Source organism: Hippocampus zosterae, chromosome 6 (genome assembly GCF_025434085.1).
Source record: "Hippocampus zosterae strain Florida chromosome 6, ASM2543408v3, whole genome shotgun sequence".
Lineage (NCBI taxonomy): Eukaryota > Metazoa > Chordata > Actinopteri > Syngnathiformes > Syngnathidae > Hippocampus > Hippocampus zosterae.
In genome coordinates this window covers 14512005-14525628 of record NC_067456.1, presented here as the reverse complement: position 1 = coordinate 14525628, position 13624 = coordinate 14512005, and the positions used below count along the sequence as shown (strand labels likewise).

Sequence of the window (13624 nt, the reverse complement as noted above, 5' to 3'; positions counted from 1 at the left end):
CACGCCATTGTCAAAGGTTAAGTCTGAAAATTGTTACAATTTCATTATTTTCCATGACATACTGTTTTGTTTGTATTGTCGCTGGACTTTGAACTAAAACATGTCAATTTTGTCATTTTAATATGGATTTAATGGGATTGTCCGGAACGCAATTCATTCGATGACTTTCATTCTTTTACGCTTTCGAGTGCACTCTGCTTGTGGGTTGGGAAGGAGACACGGGGGGTGGGATGGGGGTGAAGGGATGGGAGGGCCAGTATCCAAGTAGGAGGGGCACGCTGCGATTGGTCAGACGTTCCACGCTGCTCAAACCTAAACAGCGGCGTACAAACACTTCGTGACAAAGCTTTCCGAGCATTGTGTCCTCATCGCCGTCATTACCTGACCCCCCGCCCCCCTGAAAGGAGGTACGCGTCAGAGTATAAATTAAGAGCAAATCCACGTTGATTGACAGTGAGGAGGAGAAAGTGTCGTTGTGATGGACATCGGGGGGCTTTAATGGTGACCGGCTGCAGAGGCAGACAGCACGACGCCGTGTAAAAAAAAGAAAAGGAGGCTGATCATGGGTCAGCGCTGCTGCTAATCCTGTCTGACTTGGAACAACAACAACAACAAGGCAGGCTGCATCTGCGCCACGTATCGGCATGGGCTCCAAATTGAGCAGACAGAACAGCTTGGACAATGAGAATTTCTCCAAAAAGAGACGCGGGCTCCTCGATGTCGCGGCAGAAGGCGACAGTCGAAGCGGCCGTGCAGGCGGTGACTTCCTGTTCGCCCTTATGATGAAGACGGACAAACTGCCAGGGATGCTGCGTCGGACCAACCACAGCCCCTACATGAGACGGGTGGCGTGGATCAGGGAGATCCAGAAGCTGCTTCGAGATCGCAGGATGGAGCAGGCGACCGACGTGCTCAGATTACTGAGGAAGGTGAGGTGAAACACACACGGGAGACTTGCTGAGACGTGTCAGCCTGCTGCTGTCCCATCTCGGGCCTCTGATGTTACTGATGCAATCCAAAAGCAACAGATTGCCTGCCACCAGACTTGTCCGTGTAGATAGAGGGCCGCGTCAAGCCTTTTATAAGCGTTCTTGCAGCATTGCTGTTACGACCATAAATTAATATTATTATTGCAACCAGACTACATGCTCCAAATTAATCACATACTTAAATGACCACTAAGAATGCTTTTTTAAAAAATGTTGTGGAAGTGAATTAGGGCAGCACAGTATATGTGTGTTCTATCAATTAATGTCTGCTGTTGACATTAATTTGTGTCATTAATGGAAGATTTTAAATTTCCCACGTGGTGAATTGTTGTTTTTCAAGATCACCCAGGGCAAGTGCTGGATGGATGTATTTATTGGCAAGGATGGATGTATTTTGGTATAAAGGCAATGCAAGGTACATATGTTTGTGTGCGGTTGGGGATTCCTGCGTGGAAACAAACATCTCATTTGAGGTGAAAAATGTGAAAGCCTCCTAGATGAAACCAGCATCACCACCCAACTTCATCCTTTGATGATGCAATGTGCACACATAGCCACCTGCTGATGTGTTTGTTTATTGTTATCGAAAGTAGGCCACTGACAACGTGTGGCGTAGACACATGGTCAAAGTGAAGGCACAGCATGTGACTCACCACAGCGGTCACTTTCGCTCATTGTCAAAAGTGTTGATTTTAGAAAGGAAAACTTGCCCTCCAAATTAAGAAGCGCATCATGGCCTCTGACCAGACACTCATCTTGAAATGAGGGCAGGGTTTTCCTCCCAACATCATATCTCCCCTGCCCTCTCGTCTTTACTCCTAGTTTCTTCCACTTTCGAGAGATCTACTCTGGTTAGGCTTTTTCGACAGACTCCAATTCTACATGCGCTCCATAATGACCTGTGCTTTTGCAAAGAAGGTCATTGACGAGGAAATACGGAGCTGTCGCTGCCCTTTTCTACCGCTGTCTGTCGTGATGTAGCGACATGAAATCATTGTAATTGTTGATGGTCCTTATCCTATTCCTCACCAAGTATGATCCTTTGTGCATGTCGCTCAAAGTAAGACACATGAACATGTGCCTTGTTACGCCACTGGATGCTTTCAACATGCCGCAGCACCGTTAAAACTTTCTTTTGAGCAGAATGGCGCGTGAATGCTGAGTGGATCATGTTCTGTATATGTGTGTGTTTGCTTCACTCAGCATAAACCCAAAATAAGCTTCACTAGGATCAAGTGATGCAATTGTAAATTCGAATGAAAATGGTGCGAAAGGAAATTAAATTATTTTTTTCCTCCTTTTGCTTGCAAGCTTGCACTTATAAAAAGGGTTTTGACACATTTCTGTTGATGTCATATCACCAGAAATAATCATTGGAGGAATATGAATTGAGCAGAAAAATTCAACCGTTTTTATCCATCTCAGGAAGTGGTTATTTTTGCCATTTTCTGTCAACTGAAAATGAGATCACAGTTGCTCAGGGCTCAGGTAATGGTTTAAAAAACAATATAAAGATTAGGATAATAATAATAATGTGCAAGCTGTTCTAAAGTTTATTCTACTTTCAGATACCAAGTTGGCAGATGAGCCAGGAGCGTGTAAAAGAAAATGCAATTTATCTGACCCGCCAACGTGTTGCAACGCGGTCTGCTAAATTCCCAACCGCAAAAATTAAAATAGGTCAGTTTTTACACCCGAGCTGTCGCTGTCTACGAAAATCGAGCCCAAGGAGTTTCGAGTTTATCTTGGAAAAGTTCCCATCCTTGTTGCCGGACGGAGGTTGCATTACTATTCCCCCCTTTTGCTGGCCAATTTGGCCGGTAGTCAACCGGGATTCCAGCCATATACAGTAGTTCATCTGAGATATGTTTTAAATAGCTATAAAAGGGCACCCATTAAACTTCCGATCGAGTGCAGTCTTTGATGGCAACCAATGAGTTTTATCCGCACTTGCACTTCTGATGAAAAATCACTTTTACTTATGTTAAGCGCACCACCCCTGTGGTCTTTTTTAAAGTTATCCAAACACCTGTATGTGGATAGTAAACAATATCACCATAAATTATAAGAATATATCAAGACGCATCGGAATTCAAATCACAAGATGCTTGTAACACATTCCTTTTTCAGTCATCACTAGAAATTGAATTGAACTGCATCCATCAAACATTCATCAACGGTGGCATGATCAGAAGCATCTCTCATCTCTGCCTTCGTAGAGCTTAGCTGACTTCGACAGCAGTATTTATTTATAGAAACGTGTTTACATGATGTAGGGTTTCAAAACATCTATCCAGCAGCTATAAGAATGATAAACATATATAGCAAAGTATACTGTATGTAGATGGAAAGCCCAAAAAAGAATTGTCTTATTACTTTGCAAATATAACCCAATTAACTGTTTGGCACATTTAGCATCTCCCATGTAAATATTTCATTTCACAGTCCTCATTTCTTGTATTTCTTAATGTTGGGTAGCTAACTATTGATTTACACTAAAAACTGGTTACAGGTATGACAGCTCTGAGTGTCTTATCAGTGGCGGGCAGTCAGCTTTGGACCCGGGCCTTCAAAGCGTATTTTGTGACCTAGTCCATCTCTTAATAATGTCATCATCTCACAAAATACAAAAAAATGTCTAGAGAAATAACTAAGTTAACATTGCAGTGTGTATTACTAAAAACGACAGATTCATGGATGATTGTCTGTCTAGTCCACCTTCCAAGCATTCTCACCTGCCATTGTTTGAAGTAGCCTCATAAAGTCCACCGCTTCTTGAAAGTGAATTTTTAATAATAGTCTAATTTCTTCGTCCATCCTAAAACAAGCTTTGGTGGACAGGTGAGCTGACCAAATCAGAAGTGATAGTCGCTGAATCAATGAGTAGACAGAGAAACTCATCCGTCACAAAGCCTGTGATTGCGTTTCCAAAGTGAATCTACAATCTGATTGGCTAACAGAATAACCAGCGATTCCAATCGTGTGCGTGTCGCCAATACCTGCAATCTATGTCCAGAAGGCACTGGACAAATTAATATGTGCACTGCAACATATCAAACCTGAAATCTGATTATACCAAAAAAAAAAAAAAAAATGCTGCGCAGCTAAGACACGCTATGAAATGAAGACAGTGAAATAAATAGGTCCGAGCTTCAAGTAGTGTTTGAGCAAGCAGAAGGCTTTGAAGGCCCAGTATATTGTAGATATTAGATGTCCTATTTTTGTGCTCAGAGCAAGTCTAGCACAATCGCCGTCTAATTGCTGGGGTGTTTTCTCTGATGGTATTTTGATAGACATTGCACCAGTAGAATTGGGCGTAATGAGGTGTTTGCTATATATTCGATACTGTATTCTAATTCATGTAAATTCTTTTTTGTACAGATGCTAGAAAGATTCTTGGTTTAAAGTTGGACTTGGACATGGCATTTTTAAAAATCTGTAAACCCTACTCTGGTTCTGTCACTCCACGGTTGCCCTATTAAAAGGAGAGCCAGTAATGTGGAGCTGCCAGCCTCCCACTCAAACTTTCTATTGTGCTATGTGACAAAAAAGAAAATGAACAAATGTGTGTGCATTCGTGTAGCGGTCTCCAAGGTTTACTGCATATTAAAGTTGCATGCTCTGCTCAAGTGCTTGTCATTGTAGTTTGCCTCATTAGGACCGTAGATGTGGACTTGTTGATGAGGAGATTTGCACGGCTGTATCACTCCTGACTGTTGCCTTTCTTTTTGCGCTCTTCAAATCTTGCTTTGCATTGACACTTCCAATTAGTTTTTGATCGACTTTTCATTCGCCTGCACAACATCAGATCTATTACAAACAGCATCAGGGGAGACCTACAGGCTCTATGAGGGGGGCACAACACCGAGGCGTTTAGAAATCCTCCTTGGCAATAGTAAGCTTCACTGAGTTGAAGTCCTGAGCACAATTGACAGGCAGAGCACGCTAGCCCCTCTAAGCATGCAGGCATACGTGGCAAAAGAGATCCATTGATAAGGCAGCAGCTCCTACCACCCGCAAGCAGATAAAATGCGCAGAGAAAGTCCTCTCCCCGCAGCAGCTTAAATTCAGAGGCTGTAACCAAGTCCCAGCTGAAATGCCTGACATCAAAACACACACCCACAAACTGGGCGTGCCAATAGCAGCATCCATCCGGGGGCCGTGTCCACCCGCAATAGTGTCTACCAGCTGAGCCGTCAGGATGCTTCGCTGAGCACCGCAGGCCACCAGCAAACATCCTTTGCATCAATTCTGATGGTTTGTTGTTGCCAAGGCAATTAAGGAACAGCAGGTGGTCTGCTTCTCACCGCGGTTCCATTGCTGTTGCTGTCGGTCGTGTTCTAACGTTATTGATCACATCGGGGTGACCGATTGTGGAGATGCGGTAAATGACGAAATGTCCTCCCCTGACTGAAAGTACGGGTTCCTGATGAATGTCTCTCTCTCCCTTTTTGGGTGAGGGCATAACTTTAGTTTTTAGAGGAGTGTGATTACATTTAATCGCTCCAAACTTAACCCATTCACTCCTAAAGACGTTTTTAAACGTCTTTTCAGACTTGGTCCAGAATTGGCTGGTACTAAATGAGTTAAATGTGTGCACTATTTGATTAAAAGTTGACAAACTTCAGGATTCTTATTTGGTGTGTGCTTTGCCATCTTGCACACTTTTGTGACTGTGATGTCATTCTTTGTTTTTCTGTTTTCTTTTAGGATCTTGGACTGGAAGGGACCTCACTCAATGACATTTTATACAAGAACGCTGCCTTCCTCAATCTGGTGGATCCAATTTCGCACGAGCTGCTGCTGAGCTTGGCCCGAGAGATGCAGAATCCTAAGAAGGTCAGTTCATGCGCAAGGTTTTTTTTCTTTTTAATTTTCTTTTGAACCCTCCCATTAAGTAAACACTTTGTGTCCCCCAACCCCGGCTTGACTAAAAATATTAGAATTTGCTTATCACCTCTGTCTATCATTGTGTCCTTATTAGCATTAACGAACCACAAAAAAGTATAGATCAATTTACAACAAAGAATAACTTTACTAACATTGTTTTTTAGTCTGTAACAATTTGCCTAAAATAAAAAAATCTAATAAAATCCAGATTCAAACTACTAACCTAGTTTGAGCAGCTAATTGAAACATTTGATACTGATTGTCTCATTCTCTCCATCTTGCTCCACCTTTCTCTTTATCCCACTTAAATATGTCCATTGTGTCGCTGAAGGGTTTGTTCACTGCACTCCATGGGCGGAGTTGGAAATGTGCTTCTTTGATGCCCTAACATGATCGATAGAATGCATTCCTCTTCTACGAGTTAACAAATGCACCTGTACAAATTAGCTACAATGACTCGGTAACGCTGCTGAACAGCCACCAACTTCAGAAAAACTTCCCAACATGAATTGTATTCACAATACATGACTGGTGAATGAATGAATCCTCCCTCAGCCCATAACCCTTGCGTCTTGTTTGCACAGTCTTGCCTTAATCTCTGGCCGCTGCATGTTCCCAGTCCAAACAGCCAGAGCACACTCCTTCAATCCGATTTTGTGGCACTCTGAATAATCAAACCCCACATTCCAACACTACTTTATTTTTACAGTACCAACCGTTGGAGTGGCACAATGCGCTCGGAGTGTATTTCTAATCTCTGCTCAGTGCGCCAAGAAAAAAAAACTACATCAGAATACTCCTTGTGCACGCTCTGACAATGAGCAAAATCCTATTATCATTCAAGAGCTATCTTATGGACTCCCAAATGAGTTTCCCGTAGTTCAGACCTAGACACTTAGACGGGTCGTCAGATACTGTAAATAGATCCAACCGAAGTCGTTATCCCGGTTCAATAACAAGACACAATTACATGTGTTATCTGCTCATAAGGATGATAAAAAAATAGTCGTTCTTGGAGTCGAAATGTACCATTGAGAGAGAGAGAGAGAGAGAGAGAGAGAGAGAGACACAAAATAATCGCTGCCTAAAATGCAATTGACAACCATGTGAAATGTTTTTTAATAAATGTAAAATTTCTTCTACTTTGGTCCACAGGATTCAGACACCATAAAGTCGTCAGATAAAATTTGCAGACAGCTGATCTACCACCTGACACCCCATTCAAAGTGGCTGAGACAGAGCATGTCCAGACGGAAATCCCAGGCATGGTAAGCTCCTGTGTCCAGACATCAATCCATGTCGAGCTGGAGAGATTTCCATCTCAGTCGCTGACATTGAATTAGGACAGAGGTGGCCACGGGCCCCCCTGATGGGGAAGTCACGGTAACCAAAGCTGTCAATCATCTTTCCTTTTAAGTGCTTGATTACGTGCATTGCTTGTCCATTGCCGCTGGCATCTCCCCGCTCTGTCGCAGTCTCTCGAGCTTTCTTCACAAGTGGCATTGCAAAAAAAACATCCATCTGTCTGATGGGGTGAGAAAAATAACTCGTACTTGAAGAGTGCAAATCATGAAAATAGAAAATGCACTTTCTGTTGTTAATTCTCGCTGTATTCAACGAACAGTAAGAACACTGCATCTTCTGAGCTAAACCATTTAAATAAATGCCAGGAAGATTAAGACACAGCCATGGAGCCTTTTCTGTAACATGCAGAAGAAGTTTTAATCCGTCCGAAATCGTTCCCTTTCTTTATCCTCTCTTGGTCGCCCACCCAGAAGGCGGCGACTGCCTCGGCCACGTGACGATGTATGACTCCAAGTTCTTAACTGGTTCCCAAACTAGATTGATGTGTGCCAGAGTGCGGATGGATAGGAAGATGCTGAGCCAGGTCGAAAGGTCATGGCGACACATGAGTCTTGGTTTTATTCATTTCAGATTTTTCTCTTATATTTATCAAAAGCACTTGGCAATTGAGTTTGATGGAAGCAGTGATCAGCACACAGGCTGTGGAGGCGTGCTCCAGTTATGGTAATTTCATGTTGGGGGATAAATGTGGGATCTTTTACTCAGCAATTCCTAAAGCCACTATCTTCATATTCATTCAACGCGGCTTACCCTCAAGGTGGGATGGTCTCTTTCTTCTTATTTTTTTAAATTTTCTTATCAATGCTATCCATTCTTTATAACATGCCATCTAAATTGCATCGTAACAGATGCCTCATACTGCGCCAAAAGAAAATTGGACATTTTTAAAAAAAAAGTCTCATCCTTCATAATTGTATGAATATGGACTGTCAGGATGGGTTTCCTCTACATTTATGATATGGAAGAAATCTCAGCTCTGGTCGGAAAAGATCCCTCCAGAGTAGATTGCCATCTCGTGTTTCTGAAAACGTTGAATGCAGTATAAAAATAGATTCTCGCCTCTTAGCTGCATGGATACAGTAAGGCGACCAAACGACTGCCCCTAAGGTTCACAACAAAACAGTCATGCATGAACTGATGCGAGACATCAGTTCAGTAAACACCAAAGCTCGAACCGGAGACATTGTCACTTGTTATGAAAGCAAAGGTACAGCACTGTAGTTTGCTCAATTTTATAGTTCTTTAGGATTTGACCTTGACCCTTAGATTTGAGAGTGTGTTTTTGAAGTGTTTTAGGATTTTAGTGTTTTGAATGTGAAGAGCAGTTTCTTTTCTAAATCCAACTTGGGCAACCCGGTGATCCAGTGCTTTGCGCGTCGACCTCACAGTGCAAAGGTTCAATTGCAGCTCCGGCCTCCCTGTGTGGAGTTTGCATGTTCTCCCCGGCCCAGCGTGGGTTTTCTCCGGGTACTCCGGTTTCTTCCCACATTCCAAAAACATGCATGGCGGGCTGACTGAACACTTTAAATCAGGGGTGTCCAAAGTCGGTCCTCGCGGGCCGCCGTCCTGCCCGTTTTCCAGCTCTCCCGGGAGAAACACACCTGATTCAAATCACCAGGATGGTTCTAATGCTGCTTCAGAGCCGGCTGATGAGCTGATCATCTGAATCGGGTGTGTTGCAGCCCAGAGAGACGCAAAACAGACAGGAAGGCGGCCCTCCAGGACCGGAGCTGGACATACCTGCTTTAAATTGTCCGTAGGTGTGGGTGTGAGCGTGGATGGTTGTTCGGGGTGTCCCCCACCTACTGCCCAAAGATGGCTGGGAAAGCCTCCGACGCCCCCCGCAACCCTTGTGAGCATTAAGCAGATCAGAAAATGGATAAATCCAATTTAATTGGATGAAATGTATTGGCCCTCAGAGGCCCACTGTATTTTTATTATAATTGCCATAAGTCATGTGATTGATAATCAACAAATCCAGGCTTACCTTGCTTGATTTTACTGTTTGGTGCTTTCTACCGCCTTTATTACCGATTTGTCTTACTGTTTATTGTGCATGTTAACTTGCTCCATGTACAGCACTTTGTATGCAGCGATGGCTGTTTCAAAAGTGCTCTATGAATACTGTTGACTTGACTTGACTTAAATTACTCCTGACTGTCAATCCACGCATGATTTTGCCTAAGATTTCTTTTACATTTAATTGAAAGCCAGATTGTCAATTGGATGTTAAATAAATCAACAGGCAGTTTGCTGAGCATCCGCAATTCCCCGATAGCGATTATGTCATCATTAATCTCACTTTACTTCAGATCAGTGATTATTCCCTGTCCTTGAGATGCTGAGTTTTCAAGTCTACCTATAGGTACTTTTTCAACCAAGTTTTGATCATTTGAAATAAATTGCAATGTGATGTTGCTGTGAAAACAGTCAAAAATGTTTCCATGCACAAAATTACCTTTGTGACACGTCTATCTGCAGATTAATCTGAAAGGATAAAAATGGCTTTTCAACAAGCCGACATCCATTTTTCATGCTTGCTGAGCTCAACGACAGCGTAATGGGGGTGGGGCTGCAGTAGCTGCGTCATCAAACCCAATTTGCACATGCAGGAAGGGCCTGCACCAGGCAACGGACAGAAGGACTCTCGTGCCTGTGGTGAAGATTTTTTTCTTTGCAGCCCAGACGTTTGAGAGTACCAACTGAAAGAGCCTGCAGTGTCATAATTGGATGGCTTACAGTGGTGTATAAATAAAACATGTTTAACTCTTGTTGAACTGACTTTTGTGACATTTGATATTATTTTGACTCTTTGAACGTGAGTTAGTCACAAAGGGCACATTTGCAAAGCACTCCCTGTCATTGTGGCTACGGAGCACGATGAAGCATCAGAAGTGACAGGTATGACAACAGGGCGATTCGTGAAGATGCCTGCCAGTTTTATAATTAAAACTGATCCATCCACAAGAGACGCCAGTAACCGCTCACAAGTAACAGAGCCTTTGAGAGGCTACGGATAAAAGTGGCCATTTCTCTAAATACAATAGTATGCATGTATATGAAATAGACATTTTTTTTAAATGAGATATTTCTGTGCGGATAACAGCGGGCCAATGGTTGGGCACTGTAGCAGATTATTATATGTATCATATCATATATCAGAACCGGTCCATGTGTATTACAGCCTTCATTCAGGTCCTATCCCACCGAGGGCTGAACAATTGCGACTGTTTGCAAAGGTAGCAAAAATGTGTGTTCACGTCACTCGGATCATCAGAAGTCGTTCAAGTTTACAAATGCTCGCCAACGCTTTCAGTGATTTTTCTTGTTGCAAGGAATTTTTTTTGAGCATGTATTCTCTTTGACAAGAAAATTACAGGCGAACGTCTGACGACCACTTTGGTGAAGATTTGCATTCTTGAACAAACCCCGAAGAGAACGCTACCTGGGCTGCCTTCCAAAACACGTTGTTTGCCGCTCAGTGGGATTGGGGTTTTAGCTGCGTTTTACATCTGTGTTTTAAAGATCACTGCGCTCTTGGATGGCGCGGATGTTTTGGCTCCTCTGTTTAGTCAGTGGCCATGCCGCTGTCTCAGTCAGCCTTTCGCCCAGAGTCTATCCATTCACCCCCTCTGTTACACAACACGGGAAACGCAGCATGAAGCCAGGCCCATGTTTCCAGATCAGTGGCCCAACTAACAACCTTTATAAACCAGCTTTTTAAACTTGAATAGTTCTTTACATTCATCGTATTCTTCCCGTTCTTTTCATCATACAGTCTCAAGACAACCCTCCAGAAGAAACTGTCCAATGACACCGTGGACTTGTCAGGCATTCCTCTGTCCACTCGAGATGTCCGCCAAGTGGCTTTCTACCTCCAGAACAACAGAGACAGCGTGGTGGCTGTGGATATCAGCTTTACCGAGCTCCAAGATGAAAACCTGAAGCTGCTTCTTCCTCTTCTTGCCTCGCTACCCAAACTCAACACCCTTGCCCTCAACGGAAACCGTCTCACCCTGACTACTCTCAAGGACCTGACTGAGATGCTAAAAGACCCCAAGAAGTTCTCCAGCCTGGCATGGATCGACCTTGGCAACAATGTTGATATTTTCACCATGCCTCAGCCGTTGCTGGTAGCTTTGCGCCGGCGCTGTAGCCTGAAGAGCAGTCTACCCACCATCTACGAGTACACGGAGGGCCAACCCTACTCCTACCGGCTGGAGACTTCCATCGAGGAACCCAGCCACTATGACGAAGAAGAGGAAGAGGAAGATGCAGAGGAGGACACGGATGACACAGGGAACAAATTTGAGCTGGAGCCGTGGGGATTAGGTGAGAAGCAACTCTCCAAAGACTTCACCCTTCACTACTGTGAGAGGTGATCAGCTGTTCCTCTCGGAGGCCCTTTCAACTGCGGCCGAAATGTTATCACGCAGCAACCTGTTAACTTCCCTAGCTTGAACAACCTCACACTTTCCAGCCCAATCACCCTTTGAGGCACGAGGGAGACCACATTGTGTAACACTCAACCAGACATCTCGTAATACCAAGACGTCTCTGAATGAAACCTGCGCTAGCTGACGGTGGAGTTGAGAGTCAATGCGGTGGACTTACCGTGTTGGTGGATGGTGCCGTTGGGAACAAGAAGCGGAAGACCGGATTCATTGGAGAAAAATCTCTCTCTCGCCCTCTCGCTCCCCTTTATTGTGTATCTGTCTGATTGTAGCAGCAAAGAAGCCAATTCAGATCAGATTTCCGTCAGTTGTCTGGCTGGAGGAGCAGCATGCTGGCAGTATTTTTCCAGTGGAAGGCAAGTCCGTTTGAAACCAATGGATCCCCACCAGAGTTCTCGACCAGGATTGAGACAATCTCCGGCAGGCAGAGCCTCGCTCCGCATTGTGTGTTCTCTGTTAATCTCTCAACAAAAGCTATGACACAAGTTCAACAGACTACGCAGCCGACGACCTGTCACGTGACTCTGGCAAAACTGCTAGGTCAAGACTTTTCCCCAACTTTCCTAATGTCTACTTGTGAATACCCATGGTGCCCTTGTGCATATGTAAACAAGGAGACAAAACATGGTTCTGATGTTTTACCACTCACTGTTGTCTTTTTTGTTTGTTTGTTTTTTTTTCTTTCGGTGGGGGATAAATGTTTTTTTTTTTGCACTTTTCATTAGCAAAGCAATCGGAGATGACCAGCAGGAATAAACAATGGTAGCTGTTACTAGTTTATGTACTTGCTTAAATACTTAACCTCCGTAATGTAGTCAGCACTTTACTTCTTCTTCACCTTTATTTATTTCTATTTATACAATGCCAAGACTTATCTCGTGATTAGACTGACTTTCAGTCTCATGTCCTTTGAATTAGTTCCTAGTCAGACAGACCAAAACCGAGCAAGGCACTTCAATGCACTTTTCTGTTTGTATTTCCTCATATAGCAGTCTCTGTGGTTTAATTGTTTGAAATAGAAGTTTACAATGCAGAAGCTGTCATCTTCACAACGCTGATCCAAATGGCTCAAGATTGTTATTAATTTCAGAAAAAAAATGCTGCTCCATTGGCATACGTATTGACAAAATGTCTAAATGTGCAATAGACGTATGTTTGTCTCACTGAAATGTCGAGTAAGTGTTGTAATTATTTGTGGATTGCTGTCTCGTCCTATTCTGTGACTATATGGCTCCAATGTCATCAAATTGAGCACAGTGGCCTTCTTGTGTAAAATGAAACAATTCGACAGAAAACTTAAGTGGACTTGGCAAAGTGTATTACATTCTCAAATAATGTCATTTGTGATTATATTGAGAGTAGGCCCATTTTATGTTTGTTTAGTCTTGAGTGTGGGAGAACACTGTCCAGTTCGTCTGTAACGTCTCTTTTCATGTTTGCAAATGACTTGTTGTAGTTTGTATTTTCCAAAGCCAAACACTACCAATAAATGAATTGATCCAAACCGACCAAACATTGATGTCCGGTTTTAGCTCAGAGGATTTATTGACGGGGATTCTGAAAATGGGCCAATGATTATTGAGGACTGCTCTTGATAGGGCGGCTGTATCAAAACATGTTTTTCAGCCAGTAACTGTGAATCATGCATCATGCGATGCATGATCCTGGAAAGGAAAACTATTATTCCTGTTCTCAGACATGCTAATGTGTCATTTGCATCGGGAGCCCCCTGATAAAGTCACAAAGAGCACACATATTCACACAAGCCCTGAAGTAAATGTGGCACAGCGACAAGAATCATCCCCAAAAACTGCTGGCTCTTACCAGGATTGCGCATATTGCTAATGGGTAGGCGCACGCACTGAAAATATTAAAGCATGCACCAACTTCACTTGCAAACCAAGCATATTGAAGCTCTGTCAGCAA

The 13624-nt window shown here is 43.3% G+C and overlaps 1 protein-coding gene across 1 annotated transcript; it reads left to right on the top strand.

The window, feature by feature from the left end:
* The first annotated feature begins 276 nt into the window (after positions 1–276).
* On the top strand, positions 277–13202 carry lrrc75ba (leucine rich repeat containing 75Ba). Its single transcript, XM_052067576.1, has 4 exons — positions 277–929; positions 5700–5828; positions 7035–7147; positions 11023–13202. The coding sequence occupies exons 1-4, from the start codon at positions 645–647 to the stop codon at positions 11624–11626; spliced, it is 1131 nt and encodes a 376-aa protein (XP_051923536.1). The 5' UTR covers positions 277–644; the 3' UTR covers positions 11627–13202.
* Positions 13203–13624: the final 422 nt, after the last annotated feature.